This window comes from Clarias gariepinus, chromosome 5 (genome assembly GCF_024256425.1).
Source record: "Clarias gariepinus isolate MV-2021 ecotype Netherlands chromosome 5, CGAR_prim_01v2, whole genome shotgun sequence".
NCBI lineage: Eukaryota > Metazoa > Chordata > Actinopteri > Siluriformes > Clariidae > Clarias > Clarias gariepinus.
The window spans coordinates 5,706,525-5,730,758 of record NC_071104.1 but is presented as its reverse complement, the minus strand read 5'-3'; the positions used below and the strand labels follow the sequence as shown (position 1 = coordinate 5,730,758).

Sequence of the window (24,234 nt, the reverse complement as noted above, 5' to 3'; positions counted from 1 at the left end):
GAACGCTTGGAAACTGGGTTATTTGCAATCCAAGGTTCCACTGCATTTGTCAATGGGCAAATTTGGGCACCTCTTGCGACCCAGGGTGTTAACTCTATGGGACCTAGAAAAGTCATGTCTAGCACCTCATTCCTGAATTAGCCACATGAATGGACACCTTTTTCATGGGTCTATGACAAATAGTTTGGGAGTAGTTACGCACCAGGCTTTTGTACAAGAGAAGAAAAAAGGGGGGGGGGGGAATAAGGCTGTGAGATAATAACCTTAGTGCTTCACTTCTCAAGCACAACTAATTATATACTGATAAACTTGTACAGGGCTAAGCTGAGAAAAGAGTTTACCGTTGTTCTGATCTGTTCCACAAATTTCCCAGATCTTAATCTAATCGAGCATCCATGGAATGTGCTGGACAAATAATTCCGACTGATGGAGGCCCCACCTTGCAACTTAAAGCATTTAAAAGATCCATGGCTAACGTCTGCTGCTGGTGTCAGACACAACAGCACACCTTCTGCAGTTTTGTGGAGTTGATGATTTGATGGGCTGTTTCAGACGCGCAAGGCAAAGCTACACAATAGTGGGGTTAAGGATATAACGTTTATGTTTTTTTTCATGATATGGCTGATCAGTTTTGTGCTGCCATAGCACAGGTTGTAGTATAATTATTATAATCAACACATTCTTTGTTGAAAGAAACATTTTTTGACAATGATTCATGTGTTACGGCACATGTCCTAAGTATGTTTCTTAAAGTTAGAGCTTCATGACAAACAAAGACCACTGGTAATTGTATTTGCTGTAATAGAGAAGCTTTTCCTTTCCAAATTGCCATCTATGTATGAATAGGTAATTTTCCTGGCCTTATTTAAATTTAAACATAAAATAAACCTTTAAGAAGATATAACTCAGAAACATGACATTCATGTTATTTACTATAATTATAATTACTGTAGTACTGTCCCTTTTGACATCCCCAGTATGGGTTAAAGCTTCTGTGTTTACTTGTTCAAAAATGTCATATATCCACCAGAACTGAACCATTTTTACACATATATTTTTACATATTATAACCTAAACAGAAAATTTTTATGATGGGAGCAACAATATAAACTGAGGTTCTTAAAATCCACAGCACATCTATCACTTTGGTGATAGGTATAGCTCTGTACAGCATTGTTCAGTGGACGACAATGAAAATAATCGGGCATTGATAGTCTGGGCAGAGGCTTTCTTTCAGATGGCAACGTTGGCGTGGCTCTTCCGCCTAGCTGTGGAAAGAATGAAATGAACAAAAGCACAATAATTTGTTTATCTAGTGAGAAAAGCACAACGGTGCAGAAAGTAGCTGGTGATGTTACTGAGAGGTGGATACACTCAGATACTGTAGTCTGTCTTACTGGTAAGATAATAAAAATATTATCATTTATTATATAGTCACCTGACTATTGTTAGTTATTATTAGAGCTCTTTATAACTGTATTATATTTAGTATCACTTAGTATGATTACTGTAAATTTGTCTCTTAATAACCTGCATGATCATCATTGCATGTACTGTAATTGCGTTTTTAAATAATATTTATTGTGGACATTGTGTTGCCTGCTTTTTACTGTAGCCTGGCTCTTTTTTTCCTAAAAAAAAAAGCACATTTAAATTTTATGGCAACAAGCCATAACAACATTTACTTATATATTACATTTACTTATATATTAATATGACCATAGATTTTATTCCTCAATAAGGCATTATGCAGAGAATAGTTTCAGTATGCAAAAGAAAGCAGGCTATCTATGACCTGCATGTTCTCTGTGTCTCACAAAAAACAAGGCTTTTTTGCTTTGCTATGTCTCGGTTGGACACAATGGGCTGTTTGTATTCTGTTCCTCACTGTGAGGGTTGTATAGAGATTTTTACTCTTAGTCCAAATCATGGCTACAGAGTGTCTCAACATTTTTAAGAGATAATTACTCTTACTATCCTGTTTGTCTTTATATTAAACCTTAATTTAATCCTATAAACTTAACATCATTAAAGTCTCAGGCCCATATGTGCAAACTACTGTAGGAACTTGAGTAGCCCATAAGGGTTACTCATAAGGTTGTAGTCAAGTTCCTACAGTAGTTTAGGAAGCATTAATATTATTTTGACTTAATTGATATATAGCCTGTGCATGTAGAAATATTCGTGCTAGTTGTTCTTGTTTTGTAATATTCTTGTTTTGTGAGCTAAAATCATCTTAGTTATCTCCCATTATTTATACTATTTATTAAAAAGGCTGATATTTTTCTTGTTTAATGAATTGTGTATTGTGATGATTCCAAGCCTAAAATGTGATTATTTATCACCTCCAGGGTCTCGGTTCTATTTCTGCCTCAGGTCTGTGTGCATGGAGTTTGCATGTTCTCCTTGTGCTTGGTGGGTTTCCTCCGGGTACTCCAGTTTCCTCCCACATTCCAAAAACATGCATAACAGGCCATTTGGCATTCCCAAATTGTCCAAAGTGTGTGAGTGTGTGTACTGTATATGTTTGTGTGCCCTGTGATGGATTGGCACAGTATCCTGGGTGTACCCTGCCTTATGTCCTACTGTAAGACTCCTGGGATAGGCTTCAAGCCACCATATGACCCTGTATACAGGTTAAAGTAGTATAGATGATGATTAAAAGTGAGTGAATGAGTCACACACAATCTTTAACAGATTAATTCATCATTGAAGCCATATCAATCATCACCATTTGAATTAATTTTTTATTTCATTGTGTTGTATCCTGAAGTTTTTTTTTTTTTTTCATTTTCCATTCCACAACCACCTGCCAATTCAGAAAGTTTGTTGTACTGAATATGAATCAAAAAAGTCTAGGATAAATTCTTGCATATTTTATGTCCTCATCTAAAGCTAGAAAACAAATAATTGTTGGTGGGACTGGATCATCTGGTGCCATGGGCTAGCCTTGGTAATAGGCTTCCTTGCAGTATCCAAGCTTAGAGCAGGAAAAGGAATATCATCCAGTTTTGACTCTTTTATGCAAAGTAGATTTATTGTAAAAAAAGAAATGACAGGATTTTGGCCTAAAATATTGTAACTTATGTTGAATCTATTGAAGACAAAATTACAACTTTTCTATGTTTTAATGGACCTTTATATATTATTCTGAAAATAAAATAAAAAATTCTGCCTTGCAGGTTTGTCTCACAAGTAATTTTTTTGCTCTGCAGGAGTTTTTCCTAGTCACAAGAGACACTCCTCATCATCAGTCATCTGAGACACTCAAGCATGCATTCAGAAATGGACAAAACCGACTGACCACAGATTTAGCAAGAAAAACTTTTAGGACATTTTTTTTCCCAATTAATTCCAATAAACATCACACAGTAGTGATGGGAACCATGGCAAAACAGTTCCTAGGCTACTTTCTGAGTCTCCTGGGCCTGGTTGGCACTCTGACTTCGACAGTGCTACCTCACTGGCGCCAAACAGCTTATTTTAGCACCAATTTTATCACTGCTTCATACTATATGAAAGGTCTATGGATGGAGTGTGTTAGCCACACAGCTGGTATTTATCAGTGTGAATTCCATCGATCATTGCTTTCTCTTCCCAAAGATCTGATGGCTGCCCGGATTTTAATGGTGCTCTCCTGCACTACCTCATTTTTGGCTGCCATAGTTTCAGCAGTGGGCATGAAATGCACGCGATGTGCCCACCAATCCCCTTCCAAGGGCTACATAGCTATGAGTGGAGGTTCATGCTTCATGCTGGCTGGTCTTTTCTGCCTGATCGCTACATCTTGGACGACCTGTGATGTCATTAAGGACGCTTATGATCCCTTTTCTACGGCTGGGATGAAATACGAGATTGGCCTGGCTATGTACACCTCTTTCTCTTCAGCTATTTTCAGTATTTTTGGAGGTGGAATTCTTTGTTTGGCATCATGGGATGTACGAAATTATGTAAGCCCTAAGATAGCAGACCCAAAGGTACCAGTTCCAAATCAATTACAGCATATCCCAGCCTGTCAATCAAACACTGCCTTTGAAAGTGATCATTCATCATCATCATCTTTTTCCTCCATCAGTGGATATAGGTTTGGTGATAGCATTAGTGAAAGTAGTACTAAAAGTAAAAACTTAAAGTGAATGTACATTTAATAGTGAAAAGTTCTAGCAAAAACAAGGAGCACTCAGTAAAAACGTTTATTATTTTGAGTGAAATGGCAGTCAATATGGCCACAAAAGCTTTATTCTTTAATCTGACCTTTTTTCTGAAATTGCCAAATAAAGTTTTTTTTTTTTTTTTTTTTACAGTTTTAGGATAAAAAAAAAGGATAAAAGCCATATAATGATTAAGCACTGATAGATAGACCTCCGCAATGTTTGGAAATTATATAAAAATAGGGGTTAAATAATACCCCTTATTTGTATTATTTCATTTGATATGAGGATTTTATGGGTCTGCACATTACTATGCAACACAATTTTTGTTTCTGGGTAATAAGTGCTATTTTCTAGTTGCTTTTACAAAAGTATGCAAAAGTATAGAATATCTCCAGTTTTTTTGTGACCAGGACTTTTTTTAACCCATTTTGCTAAATAGGCTGCAGGATGTCTTTTAAAGTCAATCCTTGATGTTTATTTTTAAATATTCATTGAAAACATGGTAGCATGCTCAGCATGCGCACTGCAGGATAAATACAGGATTTGAATGCTGCTACCAAGTACAGTATGATGTGGTGTGTGTGTGTGTGTGTGTGTGTGTGTGTGTGTGTGTGTAAGATGGAGATACATTTTGAGACATCTTACCATAAATTGATTTCAAGTCAAAACAGGACTAAATTTCTGGTGAATAAAGCCGTAAAAGTAATTTTTAACAATCACATTTACATTTGTAAGACAGAAGACTTCAAGCACAGTATGGTGATGAGATTCTTAGGCACAGTGAAATGTGCTGGAAATGTTTTAAAGAAGGAATGGCGATCCTGGGTGAGGTGTCTCGGAACCTCCTGCAGTCATTCCCATGAACATTCAGTGAGTGGAACGCCTGATCCTTGAACGTTGATGGACTACTTGTCTCCAACTCGCAGAAGAGATGTATCTATCTGTGGTAACTGTACATACAATCATACATGAACATCACTCATTACAGAAATTTGGCTGGGAGTAACATTCCCGTACAGTCCTGACCTCGGTCCAAGCCATATGTTTGGAACGTTAAAAGAGTTCCAGGGATGCCAGTGTTTCAGACAAAAAAACGTATTACCTAGATAGGGAAAAAATGTTAGTTAGTACTGTACGTCTCCAACCCTTTTGCAGGTTGGAGTAGTCATATAGTGCTATGAAGGGATATGAAGGACCTCCTGAATCACCTTTTGCTTCACCGTGGCTGGTTCTCTCTGCAGCTGAAAGATTGCCTTGGTGTTCAATGTCATGTAAACATAATGTTTATCATAAAAAAAACTCTTTCATTGCTTATGGTGTAATTTCAAATACATTAACACAAGCACACATATTTCTATAGCAAAAAACAAAACAAAACAAAAAAAGCATGCACAATGTGAGTGTGTAATGTTGGCCAGAACACTAATGGTTAATTAGCCTTTTTTTTTTTTTTTTTTACTTTGCCATAATTGTTCTTACATTATAAACTGTTAAGAGCTTTGTCTTTTATAAGATTTTATTGTTGTGCTTTTTTAATGTTGAATGTTTTCATGATAATGCAACCCACAGTAAAAGATCATATTAAATATGTATCTTGTGCATTATTAACTTTTAGTGGCAACCATACATTTTAAGGTTATGATTTCACCAATGCTCATGTATGAGTAAATAGACACAATGTCAAAAAAATGTGATACAATTTAGCCATAATGATATAGTGACTATGTCTGGTTACAGCAGGTCTTACAGTTTCAGTATTCTTGAATGAGAGGGATATTTTACACACTAACTACAATAAACATTGTTTGTGGTTAGTTTGCAATATTCCCTTTCTATTCAAGAATTTGAGGAAAATTTTATAAATCAAAACTGTTATTCAGATTTCATATTCCTAAATAATAATGAACTACCATATTACTGTTTAATCTAATTATCTGAACACTTGTGTTTGTTATCTGAATTAATCACACAGAGAGGACTCATAGTGATGCTAATCGTATAAACTAACAACATTACTTCTATTTTGGGACCCTGTACATTTTTCGTCTGTTTGTCAAATATTCCTTATAAAGTATTTAGGCAATTTACATATAAATACTTATATATTTACATATACATTTTATAAATCACTTCTGTACCCTCACTTCATACAAATATGCATACAAAATAATGAACATAACTATTTTTACACATGTAAATACATTAAAAGGTTCTTGTTCCAGAACAAGTCAGGCAAAAAAAAATTCTGTTTAAACATAATTTACTCAGAATCTTTGGGTAAAACCAGAGATCAACACAAGGTGGTAGTACGAGCATACTGAGCCCTGTTTTACAGTTACAGTTATGTTCACTTTGTGGACACAGAAGGGATCAAATTAAGAAAAGTATTGAATATTTAATTGTAGTAAGGCAGTGCTGAGTTCTTAGGATCAATTAAATGTTTGGTGATTAACTCTGCTTTACTGTAGCCATTTTTATTCATTTGTCACTAACCAATGCCAGGCTTAATCATGTGTATGAGCAGGAAATGTCATGAAGCATTATTGCAAAAGCACCATGTTACAAATAAAGTGCAGATAGGCAACAGTATGAGATAATTATGAGATAATTACAAAAAGTACAATAAATACATTAGTGTAACACCAGTTAAATTGACTTAAAAAACAACCAGTGCACTAATATCGGGTGAATGGTCGCAGCAAAAACGAATCACATAATATTAACAGTTCCTGATAACAGCGTTATAAAGAGCAGATATGTTAATACTGGTGAGTGTTAAAAAAAGTTTTAAATCGGTATTATTGGCAAAGCCATAAAGCCTTTGAATGAAAACAAACGCTGTTCTGACAGCGATGTACACCGTCCTGTTAGTATATGTATCAATCTAATAAACTTAAACCTACACCATCCTCCCTATTCTGGTATTCTAAATAGTACTTAGCGAAAAACAAAAGTCTGCTTGGTCGAGTTAACTTCCTGAACTATCTACAACACATGGTGGAAACCTGAAATTAAGACAGAGAAGACTAGAGGTGAGACATGATCATTAATGAGTATTAAAATTAATAAATTACAGATTTAGTGATATTTTCATAAACTATTTATTTACCACATCAACAAACAGCATGGCAGCACAAAATATTTTTTTAAACATGACAACCTTTAAAAAGTGAAAGGAGGCAGAGAAAGAAAGTTGAGAAAGAAATAAGGAGGCAGAGAAAGAAAGTTGAGAAAGAATAACATTTAATTGAATTTTTGATGCCATTTTACACACAGTACATGGCACAAGAACTGACAACCCAACAAAACACAGAGATCACGAGAGACCTGGGCTGCCACAACCAGCTAAATCGTAACACAAATGCACAGAAATCAATTATTTCAACATCTTTCTTCGACATAATTTCAGACTGCACAGATGGTAAGATTACTGGGCTTACAGAGACTTTATATTTTTAGACTTAATATTTACTATAAGTGATAATGAATTTCTATACATTTAACATCAAATGACCGCTTTGGTTGTAAGATTCAGATAATTATTTAAAAGCTAGACATTTAAAAAAAGTTAGCGATACTTTCAAATAGTTAGCCAAAAAAAAAAAAAACATGCCAGCATACACTGCATATGTATAGCACTTGAAATCCACAATTTACCAAAACTTTAAAGCTCAGTCCTCAACACAGTGTAAAATAAAATATATTTTAATATATTTTTAATTTGCCTTCAGCTTCTTTTTCCTTACTCTTACCCTATTTCTTGTGTCTTGTGTCTATGGAGATGGTGGATGTGGAAAAAGATGACCTATTGGTGGTACAGCTTTAATACAACTGGCAAAAGCCCCCGCCCCACACACACACACACACACACTCAGCAACAAATTTTCCACCTCTGTCCCTACAGTATATTTTTTTCATTCCCAAATGATATTCATGTGTTATCAATTCTGAACTCTTGGCAGAGTCTTTCTAACTATGTTTTTGGGGCCCAAGCACTATGACATCAGCTCTGTTACTGTAAGCCATCTTGTTCTTCTAAGGAGTCTTTTTTCCCGGGGGTCTTAAGATGCCCAAAAAGTCATGAAAATCAACAGACAAGAGTCTGGGCCCTGGGCGTGACACAGTATCCTCACATGGAATACACTTGCATGTATGCAGACAAAACCGGGTACACATTTAGAGCTCATTGAGCTGCAAATTGAGCTTGTATTACATGTCATGGGCTCTCCTCAAGAGGAAGTTAGTTATTTTGGGTCATTTGCAAAATGTACCCAATGGATTTTGATGAATTCCTCTTAGGGGATTTATATGAGTTACATAACAAACTGAGCTCATTAGATTTCAATACATTGACGATGCACAATTGTGGAGGGATTTTTTAAAGTTTGATTTTTTTAAAGTTATGCCATAATGGTATTGGTATGTCCCCTTAAATGCATGTGCCCACAGCCTTTTTGGTGCACAGGTGACGAGGGCGCATGGACTCATCTTGGACCACAAGACCCATTCTTTAGATAGTTGTATGCAAGCAGTTTTTTTAAGACCCAAACATTTTTACATTTCTCACAGCCCAAGCTACCTTTCTTGTTCATTGTAAGCAATGGATAATAGTGTTGGTGCTGAAAAACTGATTTAAAATGCATCAAACAAGATTTACAAAAACCTTCTATTGAAAATAATAGAGTGACAGAACATATAACATTAAATATTAAAGGAAATGTATTTATAGATTTTTATAGCAATGAAAGACATGGTTGAGCCAATAAAATAGGTGCTGATTCAAATCTGAAGTATCTTTTGAGTATTAAGAACAAATTAAGGTATGTTGTTTGGCATTATTTAAGGTCCAATGTGTTTGCTCCAATGGGATGCAACATTCAGCCACAAAGAGCATAGTAGTAAACATTCCACCAGTGATGCTACACAGGGCTCAATGTGGTTTCAGCACTTCAAATACTGACACAGAGCAGATTAAAATGCTTTATGATGTTAAAGGGGTCATACGGTCCTACATGCACTTTTTCAAGCTGTTTGGACTGAACTGTGTGTTAGGAGAGTGCATACACAACCACTCTACAATGATAAAGAGCCGCCCAGTGATTTTCTCTTCATTTATTTATTTCTGAAATCAGGCCAATCTCAAATGCCTGCCAATGTGACGCCACACCAACAGTGGCCACTCCTACTATAGTTGATTGACACTGGTGTTTTAGCAAAGACCCGCCCCGAGTGAGAAGGAGCTGTCGGCCATTGTTTTTCGCCGCTGGAGCAAAATGTCGCCTAAGCGAGTGTGTTGTACAGTTGTTGGGTGTAATAGTGAACACAGCAGTCGTCATTCACTACCTACTTCTGAGCCGCTAAGGACGCAGTGGCTGAATTTTGTTTTTGAAGCTAACGTCCCCGCCAATCTACTTAAATGCGTTTATGTTTGTGATAATCATTTTTTACCAGACTGCTTTATAAACGCGGGTCAATATAAAGAAGGTTTTACTAGGAAGCTGCTCCTAAAAAATGGATCTGTACTAACGCTTTGTGTCCGTGCTTCATCTTTACCAGGCTTGGTGAGTGTAATTTCTTTTTCTATGAATCTTGCAGATTTTCTAATAATCACGATGAATGCGGAGTGTAAGTTAACTTATACTCTCATAGAACATGATTATGTCATCTTCTTTATGTACATCCGTCTCTATATAATCCCTAATCGCCCGTTTATAATAAACAATGCATTAAGGTGATTGTCTAGTTGCAAACTGTGTACGTGGTCGGAAAACTATATTATGCTTACCTTTGTTACGTTATATGGTTTATAACGATGTCTGTCAAAGATAAAGAAGTCATGTAAACACATTAGTAAACACATCGCGTTCGTATCTTTCTCAGTAAGCTTCTCCGCTTTTGTTGTTGTTGCTCGCGGCAGCGTAACAGCCCGTTAATTCATGTCCATGCAGTGATGAGAAAGACAAACGAGTCAATGCATGTCCATTCTTTTAATTTTTGCGTTGTCAGGCGATATTACAAACTTCCGGGTGGGTTCCGTACTTAAATCAAACCAAAAACTACTTAAGAAAACAGGCTCAGGCTCTATATTCTAGCTTACCTCATATTTTCACAATTTCGCACTTTGGACTGCATTACCCACAAAGCATTGCCCGCACTGGACTACACTCCCATGGCTATACCTGTGGCTATACCCCACGTGTGTTGTGAAGACACGCCCCACAGAACTGGGGGGTGGGCTCAGCAGAGGTCATAAGCATTTAAAGGAGCATGTACTGAAATAGGTTGCTGAGAACAGAGCTACTTTTTTACCAGGTAAAAGTAGTGTTTTTATTTAAAGTATATTACGAACTTTTCATTAGGACCCTGAAGAATCATATTAACTTATGAAAAATGGGACTGTATGACCCCTTTAAAATAAGGTTTATCAAGTAAAATAAACAGTAGAAATCACAGCCATGTGTAACAGTAAGTAAGATAATATCCACACACACTATTGGAACTAAAAACTCTAATAATGCGCAATAAGGAAACACCTTCTTTGAAGCTAATTAAAATAAATATTTGGACTTTGGAGCAATGGAAAAAAGTCATGTAGTCTGACTCCATGACTCAAATTGTGAAAGAGTGGTTCTGGGAGTAGTTCTGGGAGCCACCACAGAGTCATGACCGCAACCCCATTGAAGTTAATGCCATGTGCTGCAGAAGACTTTATGGAGTGGTTTGACTCTTTTGTTTTGGATTTGAAAATTGCCCAAAAATTATTGCAACATTGGAGAGAAATAAATACTATGGTGTCTTATAACCTTGTTGAAACAATGGCATGGAAATTGCACACCGTAGTGGTAAATGTAAATGTGGTCTAATAATATATGAGAGTGTGATGTGATTTTTAAAGTTTGCACCACACAGGAAAAATGTGTGACTTATGACAACATATATGCCTATTTTATTCAAACCTGATTTACATGATTATCATTTTATGACTTTGTACAGTATATGAATTAAACTTTCCAGGAAAACTATAAAAACAGGAAATATGTGGAAGAAAGGCAGAAGTAGAATTTGAAGTAGAGTAGAAGAATTAAGACTTAAATACGAGGATGTCAGGAAGGGAATGCAACATGAAAATCTGTGTGAAATCAGCATGGCATCCCCAACAGAAGCAGATGACAGTTTTTGAAAATGTTCATTAATTGTTCTGTACTGTTCATTACCCAAAACTTTCTAATAACAAGAGGGAAAAAATCCATGGCAACATAATAGCAATAAAGTTTTTGGCTAATATTTTTTAGTATTTAAAAAAAAAATAATAATTACATTCCCCTTAAAATTAAATACACAGTTAACAATTTAAAGTGAACATCATAGCTGTTCAACATCATAATGTTAAATTGTTAACTGTGTATTTTACTTAAATTAATTTACTTACTTTTATATAAGTAAAATATTGCAACTGTACAGCTGTTTTATTCGTGAATCATATATTATTTATTCATGAGCATTCATAAATTTAGGTTTGTGGGTGAATTTTGGGCTATGGCATGTAATAAAATATAATTTCACTCTAACAATAAATTAAGGTTCTAACATACTTTAAATTGCACAGTCATTATTTATCTTGCAGACAAACATGATAGATTATTCAGTGGTTCGATTAATTAATAAATACACAAATATCTAATACAAAAGGTAACTAACTTGAGGTATGTGCTATTTTTGTTAATGATCCTTAAATGCTAAGCATTAGGATATTGATTTGACAGGATACTGTCTAACTTACAATTTCACATCTTAAAACATTTTTATTCGACGTAAATCTTTTATTCAGACTCAGTGACGCACATACTGTATAGGCTCCTGACGATCCCATCGCCTGAGGAAAGCACTGACACCTGAAAAGCATTTGTGTTGCCAGGTTTGTCTTATCTTGATTATGTGTAATGTTAGGAATTGGTTAGAGAAATGTGATTGATAAAATTTTACTAATAATTTATTTATTGTGGCTAAAATTTTTTTTGTATTTTTAATTGTTTATCTTTTTTTTTTTTTATTCATACCACATTTATCTGGTTGCATATTGATTTGACTTCTGTATAAACTGTTTCTGTGTAGAAATTATTATTATTATTATTATTATTATTATTATTATTAAGTATGTACTGTATATATATATATATATATATAAACATAGGGAAACGGTGTGATCATTAGAGATGCCCGCTATATATTCAAAATCTCTTTTCTGCCTGTGTTGGAGAGTCATAAAGCATCCCTCCCTGACAGCTCCTCAGCTCTTTGCGCTCTGCTGGGTTTCCCCCCTTTGCGCATTTCTCCTGCAGCTCCTTCATGAAGTGCTGCTGAAAAGCTGAAGATGGCCATCCATGTGGAAGGACTGCTGGCGATCGCACTGTTTTATCTGCTCATCCTGTGTGTTGGGATTTGGGCTGCATGGAAGAACAAGAGCTCCGGCGCTGGAGACGCTGGGGACCGGAGCGAGTCCATCATGGTTGGAGGACGGGACATCGGGCTGTTTGTCGGGGGGTTTACCATGACCGGTAAGTTTCTGTCACTTTAGAGAAATGTGATTTGTGATTTTTGTGATTTTTGTAAATTTTTTATTTTAAATATACTTTAGATATTTAAGTGATTTCCCCCTCTATATAAGATTAATAATGGTGTTAGGTTTAAGAAGATGAGTGTCCGAATTCAGTTTTAAGATGAATTTAAATAATGCAAATGATTGTTTGTTGTTGCTGCCACACCTCTCAATACATGGAGACAACAAACAATGATTCTTATTCCTTTTAATTCATCTTAAAACTCTTTTTGTCCTTAAACCTAAGACCATTTTTGATAATATAATATATAAAACCATGTTGTTGTTGTTTTTATTAATGTAAAAAATGAAGCCGCACAATTAATAATTGCATAATAATAATTAGTTTAAGGCCTCCCGGAGATAATAGGCATATTCTTTAAGATAGCTTAGAGTTAGTTGTTGAAATACACGAAGATTAACCATTCAGGCTGTGTCCTGTTTCAATGGACATTATTATAATACAGGACACTACATACTCATTGTCTTATGCATAGTTGCATTTGTTTATCTCTCTCTCTCTCTCTCTCTCTCTGTCTGTTTCTTTCTTTCTATGTCTATGTCTGTCTCTCTCTCCCTCTCTCCCCCTCTGTGTTGCTCTCTTTCTTTCTCACCCCCCTCTCTCTCTCTCTCTCTCTCACACACACACACACACACACACACCCTATACAGAAGTGTAGTGATTTCATGTTTTATTCTTCTGAAAACTTCTAGCCACATGGGTTGGTGGTGGATACATCAACGGAACAGCAGAATACGTGTATTTACCTGGCTATGGACTGGCATGGGCACAGGCACCCTTTGGTTATGCACTTAGCTTGGTAGTAGGTAGGACTCACACATGCACTTTACACACATTTAGGGTTATCAGCTTCTGGACTGTTATAATTCTAGTCAAATTGCTTCTGCCTGGGTCTCGCATTTTAGTTGACACTTTCTAGAAATATTAGTGGTTTAATATTGATTCCATCAGGAAATATTTTCAATACTCTGCCACATGGGCATCGCTAGGCCATTTTGTACTCATTTGTACTCAGCCCCCCTAAAAATTCTCCATAAACTCCACACAAATTGCTGGTCGCCCATCGTCCCCTTTAAATTTCATATGAAAGCGGAGACAGACTTCGGCTCCTCCCCGTCTTTCAGCGAGTGTTTTTTATAAATTGGTATATCTGCACCAGTGCAGTCCTTTCTCATAAATACAGTTTACAAAATGTCATGAGGGATTAATCAGTTAAATCTTCACTGTGGTTACCCTCATCACACCAGCTGTTTCCTCTAGTGAACATGAAGCCCTTAATACACACTCTATGAACCTATAGTCTACTTTACAAAACAATCATGCCGTCGCTGTTTTAATTGGAAAACCTAACTGTCTATATAAAACATTACACAGTGCATATGGCATTAACTACCATAGAGTTATGCACATAAATGATTGTAATAAATATTGTATTGTATTAAATAATGTCCCAAATCGTAAAAAAAATATTTATTAGCCTTAGAGTAGGATTTTTGTCACTTTGATTTAGAAAAAGTTACTTTTTTAATGAATAGAAACAAAAAAATAATGATATTAAAAAGATGTTTAATTATATTATAACAATGTTTGTCTATATTAATGAATTTGAATAAATAGCCCAGTAGCTATGAAATTTTAAGGGGTTGAATAGAGAACCTAATTTCTTATTTATGTAGCTAAAACACTAAATTATACTAGATAACATGGTGGTCAAAGTTTTAATATTTATACTTAACTGTAGATGGAAGGTTTTTCAAGTCACATGAAAAAAAAAGATTTTCTATTCTTACCTGCTGCTTATTTGGAGACCTACTCCCATGTGACCTGAATTTTTTTTATGTCTGCCAGTTTCCAACAAAAAAGCAACAGTATTGTCAAAGAATTAAGAGATAAATGTTTGATATTATTGGCACCCACACAGTTTATTCCATTGTCCAGCCTCATAGGTGTGTTGTTTATATTGCTAATTAATGTAAGTTTAAAGTTATATGCTGTTTTCTGGTTACATTCTTCTGATTGTACCTGTACATAGAAAAAGGGTTTATATGGTAAACAGTGTGTGTGATCAAGAAGACTCATTTGAGTACTGATTCTGAACAAGCCAAATGTGTGTTAAACATCTATGGGGGCTGAGCCCCCTTAACTAAAAATCCTAGAAACGCCCCTGCTCTGCCACAGAGATATATTTTCTTCGTTGAGTCAAACATTTTCTTAATAGCTCCATTATTGAAAAAAGTAAAGAAATGAAGGCCAGAAGAACTTTGGCAGCGTCAAACAGCATATTTATTTAATTTTTTGATAAAATTATTTTTTCATATTTTTATCATATTTATATCTTCCTACATTTCATTTCCTTTCTCCCACACTCCTAATTTTTTTCTTTAGGTGGTCTGTTCTTTGCCAAGCCAATGCGGTCCAAGGGATATGTGACTATGCTCGATCCTTTTCAGCAGCTTTATGGGAAGAGAATGGGTGGCCTTCTCTTCATACCAGCCTTGATGGGGGAAATCTTCTGGTCAGCAGCAATTTTGTCAGCATTGGGTATGAAACTAATCTATATTATAGCTGTGAAAGCGCAGGGGAAAAAAAAGAAGCCAAAATAAATTTTATACATAATTTGGTGCCATTCATATCAGCCAATGGGCATAATTTTAAGTCAAACTCACTTTATGCCATCTTTATTAAGCAAAGTGTGAATATTGTGCATAAATTTAACTCATATTTGTAAGCATCAAAATTCAAAAGTTATCATTCCTCAACAGGTGCCACATTAAGTGTCATAGTGGACATCAACATCAACATGTCTGTTATAATATCAGCACTGATTGCCATTTTCTACACACTGGTGGGTGGGTTATACTCAGTGGCTTACACGGACGTGGTTCAACTTTTCTGCATTTTTGTAGGCTTGGTGAGTGTGAACTTGCATACACATAAAGTCTCAGCTTATTGTTTCAAAACAAAAAATTGTTTCAAAACAAAATGGAACCAAGTAATACAAAGTAATACATTTTTTTTAAATAAAATTAATATAAGCCTGCACCTAGTCTTGTAAGTTTAATATTGTATAATATTTAGCATTTTTAGATGATACTATCTATTCACATTTAACACTGTGCAAATATTTACATTATGTTTTGACAATAATATGAAACCTATTGTATATTACTATTAGGGAAAGCTTAAATTTAGAGCAGCACCCACTTGATCTTTATTTTAAAAAATAAATTAATTAAGGAGCAATAGATTAGATTTGGCATTTACTCATGTTTTGCCCTAAGAACAAGTACTGTTAGCATGCTAACCAAAGTTAACATTAACAAGATGTGTCATGTGACATGACACCTATGTTGATGTTTCTCTGGTTGCTCCCATCAAGGGGTCACCACAGACACAACTGGACACAGGTTGGATGCCCTTCTTGATTCATCCCTCTGGGTAAATCCAGACTTGGTACCAGCACTGCATCCAGTGGTTTAGGCAATGGCTGGAAATCAAATCCAGGCCTTCCCCATGGCAGGCAAGAAATCTACCATGGGCCACCAATGCCCATCTGTGCAATGTATACTATGATGGATGTGGGCATAGTAGAGAGTGAGCAACTTTGGTAAATGTTCACATCAACCAACAGAATTAGATAAAGTGTGATCAAATTATTTCTCTATTTCTACTTTTGGGATTATTTTTATTCACAAATCTCTGGAGTCTCTGGAGTTTACATGAAATAGGAAGATGCTGAAAAGTTGACAAAAAAGATCGATAGGAAATGATTCATTCAAGACAAAATATTTCTTGAACTGGGCAAATATTTGGGGATAACTGAGCATAATGTCAGAAGCTAAGCTAAGAAATCAAAAGTAGCTAGCTGACTAATCTAAGCATCTTTCTGTGCAGTTATTTATTATTGGATATCATCCCAAAGTGTATAGAGTATTATACAGTAGAGTTCAATTACCTACAGTAATCTACATTAACCAGAGCTATGCATTGAGCAGTCTAACTGAAGTGATGTTAATGCATTAATCAGACTACATTATGAGCTATTAATAATCCTACTCCTTAGGATATTAGTAAAAAGAATGCCAAAACATAGTTTGTGATGTGTTTTAATAGTTGATTTTACAATTTACTTTCTTTTATGTTAATTATAATTATAAAAATTCTAATATCAATAAACTTATTTCGTAATAACAAATCCATAACTTGGCAGCAAGGTTGGGTGTAACGCGTTATTGTAATCTAATTACTCTTCCTGATGACACAGTAATCATAAAATTACATTTTAAATGCATGTTATTTAATAACAGTTACCAATGTCAATAACATAACGTCACTAGCGTTACAAACATAGTGTTTCAAAATTACCTCAAAATTCATTTAAAAATCAGGTTTTGCACGGCAGCAGTTAATGAGCACGTGCTTTAATCAATCGGCCGAGATCTTTCTAGTTTGAAGTTTGATGTTGTAACGGTTCAGTCTTTTTGCACCACAGACACATGAACACGAGGCGAAGTCTTACTGGGAAACAAGTGATTTTATTTAAACAAAACGGGGAAGGAGAAGAGGTGAAGGAGGGAAAAAGATAAGGATTTACAAGGCGGAGAAATTCAGAGATCTGGTAATGTTAACTACCGCCAGCCAGCCCCGTCTGGAGGCCCCGCCCCCTTGCGTGCCTGCAGATGCCAGCTCATGTTAGCTAGCTAATAGCTTAAATGACGTTTAATGTTATTATTTTAAGAAGTTAGCCACAGATCACAAATCAGAATTTTAGCGCATTTATATATAACAGTAAACAGAGCCGACTGTTATAATGTGCCAGCATAAAAGCCATTATGAGCCAAAATCCTGACCAGAATCTTTCTTTGTCTTGGGGTGACTCTGTCACACTGAAGGATGGAAATTTATGCACCTTTGATGTGGACTTGCTGTATGAGAGTCTAAAATCCAAATTCACCTAAACGGAGGTAACTGTTATGGGGTCTGCTGGGGAAAAGCAGTTTGTCATTTGCTGTCTGGGCCATAGTTTTGTTTGTTTGTTTGTTTTCACCATTCTGTGCACAACTCAAAGACAGCAGCAAAGACAGCAGTTTCTTGATTATTTATACCAGCTTTTCTGGCTGTGGTCAAAACAACTAAAATCACAGTTCTATTCCATTCTGATGATTGTTGTGAACATTAACTGAAGTTCATAATCTGTATGATTGTATACATACTGGTGAACATCTTATTCCATGTTCGGTTTTTCTTTGCTGTTATAATAACCTCTATGATTGGATGGTCAGGGGTTCACAAACGTATGGGCTTATATTGTAGATTTTCACTAAACTGTAAAACCATACTACACTATGTGTGTTTAAGCAACCAATATATCACAGTTACAGTAAGTACTAAAAACTCTGTGTGAGGGAGAATGTTAGTTATTTAGGTTTAGTTAGATGTAGTTTTTGTGTATGCAGAATTGAGCATAAATACTGTAGGATTTAATTTTTTTTGGCATAATTTTTTTTGGCATCAACAGTATTTTCCTTGAAACACAACACACAAGATCATGTTGCAGAGTACATGCATACAGCACTTTCAAATTGAGAATAAAATACGCATAAAAAGCTTGGTCAGGTTTTTTTTTTTTTTTTTTTTTTTGCTTTGAATTCTACAAGAAAAATTGATAAATTAAGAAAATTTTCTTGTTTTGCAGTGGATCAGTGTCCCTTTTGCTTTAGCCAACCCTGCTGTGTCAGACATCAGTGTGACAGCAGTGAAAAAAGTATTTCAGACCCCGTGGCTGGGCAAAATCCATTCTTCAGATGGGTGGATGTGGGCAGATAACTTTTGCCTTCTGGTAAGTGTGTTAAGTTAATGATAAAATAGGCCAGGGTAAAGTATCATAGGAAAATATTTAGTAACAGGGACATGTGATGAAGCTAGGGTTACCACCCTAATGTTGATTATTTCCACTAAAAGTACATCCTAGTGTATTTTATTCTGCTTTGCCATAGCAACTCTCTAATGTAATGTATAGTTACATTTAATCTTTGCGGAAATAGTTACTTCCTGTTTTCTCTCATAAAAACTGTTTTTTTAACAGACACTTTTTTTTTAGGAAGTTGAACAATTTAGTGACACTTGAATGGCAGGTCACATATAATTTTTTTGGCAAATACTTTAAAAATTGCATTTTTTTTTTCTAGTATAACTAAGTGTAAAGCCTTGAGCAGGGCAATCTGAACACAGACAATGGGAGATAGAAAAAACAAATTGCTCTTTTATTTAACACAAAAAGTGAGGGGGAGTCAGTGAGGAAGGTGCAGAGAGTGCAGTTTCTTGGCTTCTGAATTTTGAGCAGACATCTCAGACTGCGGGGTGGTTGCTGTTGATAGAGACTGAAGAGTCTTTGAGACCATGCTCTCACATGCCCCATAATTACATTACTGTATATGTCTGTGTACTATCCCAGCAATGTTCGTGAAAATGATAGCACTATCAGAAATCTTAGAGGTGGTCCTGAACCACCTTCCTTGGAAAAGAGAAACAGAGGTGGACAAAGCCTGCTGTTGACCCTTCTTTAGAAGCATGCCCTGTGTGGGAGAGTTTCCAGCACGGTCAGACTTTGGAAGTGAAGAGAGACAAAACTTTGAATTGTAAGTTTTATACGTAAGGTCTGCTACTCACCATACTGATGAGCAGCAGCTAATGACAGTAGAATGGTAGAGAGTGATGTGCTGTCAGCCCTGGCAAGTTGAGGCCACCACCCATCTTAAACGAGCCATAGAGCTGACCATGCTGCTGAAGGGTTTCCTTGGGATCATTTTGCAGATCGAGCAAAAAGCGTGAACATGGTCTGTAAGCCCGCTATCACACAAGATAATCATAATAATAATAAAAAACACCAAGAATACACCAAGAACACTAAGAATAAAGTTTTTTAAAACTGTAACCTGTAAACTTACAGGTTTATAATCAGTGGTTTAAGCAGAACAGTGCTAGCTGGGTTTTACCACCATCAATCTTCAGCTATTTATTCTCCAAGAAGCTGTTTTAAGTTAAGATAACAATGTTTAAACACATTAAATATTATTTTTTGGCAATTATGTTTACAGCATTTGGAAGACTCCTTATCCAAAAGAAGCTTCAATCGATTATCTCATTACTCGTTTGAGCAGCTAAGGGTTAAGGGCCTAGTGACAGTGACAACTTGGTGCTGCTGGGGATTGAACCTGTAACCTTCTGATCAGTAGCCCAATGCTTTAACCACCAAGCTACCCCATACCCCATCGCCTTTTTAACAGTCCCAGTTCTGCCCCAAATGCATAATTTCATGTGTTTGTTCATAATAATTGTGCTTCATATATTTGTCTAAAAAATGAAAAATAGTTGAAATAAAGAAGACGCTTCTGAGTGCCTGTGTCTGTACAGTTTGGGTCTTTTTGTTTTGTTTTTATGTCTGTACCTGTTTGGGTGTTTACTCTGGTGGTTTTCTGTTTTATAGATGTTGGGGGGGATTCCCTGGCAGGTCTATTTTCAACGCGTTCTTTCAGCTTCTTCAGCTACTTATGCCCAAGTCCTCTCATTCCTGGCTGCCTTTGGCTGCCTCATTATGGCACTCCCTTCCATTATAATTGGGGCTATAGGTGCATCTACAGGTAGGCCATTAAAACAGGTCTTATAAATATGTACATTATACTGTATGGCCGAACCATATAGCTTTATGTTGTTTGTTTTGTGCACAGGGACATTGTCAAGCTGGAACTGGTTCGGGTCATTTACTTACAGACTTGATTCTGCAGTATACAAAGACATTGTAGACATTTGTGTGCTTTCAACTTTCTGGCTACAGATAAGGGAATGCCAATCCCATGTTGCTATGATTTTCAGCTGCCCACATACAGTACATTTGGCCATATTGTGCATATTCAGCTTCAATTAAAAATGAGAAAAATATGCCAAATATGATCAACTTTGACAAGGGCCAATTTTTAAAAGCTAGACAGTACCACGTCTTGTAGAGTGTTCCCAGTATGTAGTGTTAGTACTGACTAGAAATTGTTCATGGCAAACTGGCACTGGCACCTGGATCACTAATATGTATACTGAGTGAAGGCCCAGTGAACCTAGCTGCTTTGTTGTTATGTAAATAACTTTTTAACTCCTGCCAACTTTTGTGTAATATTAGAAAACTTGTCCTGTTTCTTATAAATACATTAATGAATGTGTTTAATAACATTTTAATCAGCATTATCAATAATGAACTTTCTTTAGACTGGAACCAGACGTCATATGGCTCTGTGCCACCAAAAGAGAAAGATGAATCGGACATGATCCTGCCTATTGTTCTTCAACATCTTTGCCCACCTTTCGTATCATTTTTTGGCTTGGGGGCCGTTTCAGCCGCTGTAATGTCATCAGCAGATTCATCTATTCTTTCAGCAAGTTCAATGTTTGCACGCAACATCTACCAACTTGCTTTCCGTCAGTCGGTAAGTAACTGCTCACAGACCATAGCACATGCATTCTCGTTTTGTATTTTACAAATTGTAATTGTTTTTTTTTGTTTAATTGGCCAAGAAGATGCTTAATACAGTATACACCACCGCTCAAGAGTTTCTTTTTGTGTGTATCTGCTACGTATGTTCTCTGCCTTCACAACGGCTCTAATCTGAGGTGCTGTTTGGTAATTAGTGATTTCTAAGGCTGGTGACTCTAAATGAACTTTTTCTCTGCAGCAGAGGTAGGTTTTGGTCCTGCTTTCCGGGTCTTCATGAGAGCCAGTTTTATCATGCTGCTTGACCGTTTTTGCAAATGCACTTGACACAATACTGTTCTTGCAAGAACTATTCCAGAGAGGCTTAAAATAAAATCTTAAAATACTGTAGTGAAAAAACCGTCTTGATAACATAGAAATTTTTTTTTTGACTGTTATTGTTGCATAATTACTTAATTCCATAGGTGTTATTTTATAGTTTTGAAATCCCCAGTATTATAGTAGAATGTAGAAAATAAACCACAAAACAAAAACAAAAAAATTTGCAACTGTTTCCAAATTTTGAGCCGTAATACATACACAGCATTTTTCTATTAAATTGTGTGTGTGTGTGTGTGTGTGTGTGTGTGTGTGTGTGTGTGTGTGCGTGATAAACGAAATGGAGACAATGTGGCAACTTTTTTCACATTTTCAAACTAAAACAATATATATTTAATTTTTATGAATTACAAATGGAACCAAACACATGGTCACATTTAAACATGTTAAACTGTTTATATATTCCCCCTGTTTAAGATGGAATTAAGCCATCTTATTATACTTTAATCCAATGACCAATACAAAACACCCTGTGACATTGATCGCCACATTGACAGCCGCGAGAAAACTTTGCGAGCACCCGCAGCACTTTTAGATTAGATTACATTATATTAGTTTCAACTTTATTGTTGAATGAAATGCAGTTTGCATCTAACCAGAAGTGCATACGTGGCCTATTTAAATATTCATTTATTATAAATAGGCCACTTATACGATGTGATCATGAAAACAGAAGATGCATTTGGTTATAGAGTTATGGTATATATAGTGACATAGTAATGTAGAATTGTACACCATTGTGCAGTTAATGTGCTATAGTAAACAGAAGGTGCATTATATATATTATTATGTATATGTATATATATATATATATATAATGGTATACAGTATAATACAGGGCGGCACGGTGGTGTAGTGGTTAACACCTTGCACTTCCAGTGCCTGGGTTCGACTTCCGGCCGGGCTCGATTCCCGGCTCTATGTGCATGGAGTTTGGATGTTCTCCCCGTGTTTGGTGGGTTTCCTCCGGGTGCTCCGGTTCCCTCCCACAGGCCAAAGACATGTAGATTAGGCTAATTGGCGTTCCCAAATTGCCCGTAGTGTGTGAATGAGAGTGTGAATGAGAGTGTGAATGTGTGTGTGCCCTGCGATGGATTGGCACCCTGTCCAGGGTGTACCCTGCCTCATGTCCTAAGTCTCCTGGGATAGGCTCCAGGTCCCCGCGACCCTGAATAGATAAAGCAGTATAAAAGATGAGTGAGAGAGAGAGTATAACACAGTGTAATTGTGCAAAAAATTGCAGTGGATTAGGATGTTTGGAAGATTACATGCCTCAAAGTGACAGGATATACATATGTACATGTGTATACTTATTTATGCAGTAGAGCAATGATGGGTATAATTATCAATGGTGCAAAGATGCATAGTGGTAAAAAACAAAGCAGTGCAATATAAACAGAAACTGACAGTGCAGTGGTGTGTAAGCTAACAGTCTATGAACAGCTGTTCAGTATGGTAACAGCCATGGAAAAGTGCTGAAGCTATTACAGCTAGCTTGGAAGGGCTAACTGTGTTAAAAAGCTGAGCTAATATCTAGAAACAACATCCTGGCATAGGTGTCAGTGTAGTCTAGGGAACCTTAGTCAGTGTAGTCTAGGGAACCTTAGTCAGTGTAGTCTAGGGAAGTCTTTAATTACAAAAAAAAATTCTTGCTTCTTTATTTTCAGATATGTGGAGTAAACTTATTTATTCATATAGCATTTGCATCTATGTCCAGTAATACCCTAAGATGGAGATTTAGTCAAAATGCATCCCTGTTTAAGTCCTCAGCAGATCATTGCAGGTGAAAATGTAGTTTCTATTTCAAACCAGATTTTTTGCTAACACAGTTGTCTTTTATTTGTGTGCAGGCATCTGACCGAGAAATTGTCTGGGTGATGCGGATCACAATCTTTGTGTTTGGTGCTTTGGCCACAGCCATGGCTCTCCTGACGGGTACGGTTTACGGCCTATGGTACCTGAGCTCGGATCTTGTCTATGTTATTATCTTTCCTCAGCTAATTAGCGTGCTCTTTATTAAGGGAACCAATACTTATGGTTCTGTTGCTGGCTACATTTTTGGCTTGCTTCTGAGAATCGGTGGTGGGGAGCCTTACCTCAAGCTTCCACCTTTCATCTACTACCCAGGCTGGTATGAAGAAGCGAAGGTGCACCATCTGACCAAAGAAGTGGAGCATGTTGTGGTGCAGAAGTTCCCTTTCAAGACCATAGCCATGCTAGCTTCACTTTTGGGAAATGCCATTTTCTCATACACAGCAAAGTATCTCTTTGAGAGTGGCATACTTTCTCCCAAGTATGACGTTTTGAATGCTGTGGTTGCCAAGCACAGCAAGGAAATCATGGACAAGACCATTCTTGTAAGAAATGACAACATTATCCTGTCAGAAATGGCTTCAGTGAAACCAAGGACTGTGTCCTCCTTGGCAGGAACTTTCATAAACACAGAGGTGCTGATTGATGAAATAGAAGTCAATTCAGAACTAAATGACGAATGTGAATAGGAAGTCTTAGTCATCAGTGGCAGCCGGTCAATAAGGGGCACAGGGGCGCCGCCCCCTTAAGGTTAGGTAGACAAGAATGCTACTTTAACATGTAATTATTATCA

General features: G+C 36.3%; 2 protein-coding genes across 2 annotated transcripts; both read left to right on the top strand.

The window, feature by feature from the left end:
* Positions 1 to 3,240: 3,240 nt before the first annotated feature.
* LOC128524545 (claudin-14-like) lies at positions 3,241 to 4,265 on the top strand. The gene has a single exon (XM_053497155.1). It carries the CDS (start codon positions 3,378 to 3,380, stop codon positions 4,134 to 4,136), a length of 759 nt encoding a protein of 252 aa, XP_053353130.1. The 5' UTR covers positions 3,241 to 3,377; the 3' UTR covers positions 4,137 to 4,265.
* A 475-nt stretch (positions 4,266 to 4,740) lies between these two features.
* On the top strand, positions 4,741 to 24,221 carry LOC128524450 (high-affinity choline transporter 1). Its single transcript, XM_053497027.1, has 9 exons — positions 4,741 to 4,755; positions 12,520 to 12,709; positions 13,465 to 13,578; positions 15,158 to 15,313; positions 15,535 to 15,683; positions 18,468 to 18,611; positions 20,259 to 20,412; positions 21,029 to 21,246; positions 23,480 to 24,221. Exons 2-9 carry the CDS (start codon positions 12,526 to 12,528, stop codon positions 24,128 to 24,130), a joined length of 1,770 nt encoding a protein of 589 aa, XP_053353002.1. The 5' UTR covers positions 4,741 to 4,755; positions 12,520 to 12,525; the 3' UTR covers positions 24,131 to 24,221.
* The last annotated feature ends 13 nt before the right edge of the window (positions 24,222 to 24,234 follow it).

What these genes read in the sequence shown, in the direction of transcription:
- LOC128524545 (XM_053497155.1), top strand. Translation starts at nt 3,378, where the DNA reads ATGGGAACCATGGCAAAACAGTTCCTAGGCTACTTTCTGAGTCTCCTG.
- LOC128524450 (XM_053497027.1), top strand. Translation starts at nt 12,526, where the DNA reads ATGGCCATCCATGTGGAAGGACTGCTGGCGATCGCACTGTTTTATCTG. An exon ending in CGGGGGGTTTACCATGACCG is followed by an intron (nt 12,710 to 13,464) that starts GTAAGTTTCTGT and finishes GAAAACTTCTAG; the next exon opens with CCACATGGGTTGGTGGTGGA. An exon ending in AACTTGCTTTCCGTCAGTCG is followed by an intron (nt 21,247 to 23,479) that starts GTAAGTAACTGC and finishes ATTTGTGTGCAG; the next exon opens with GCATCTGACCGAGAAATTGT.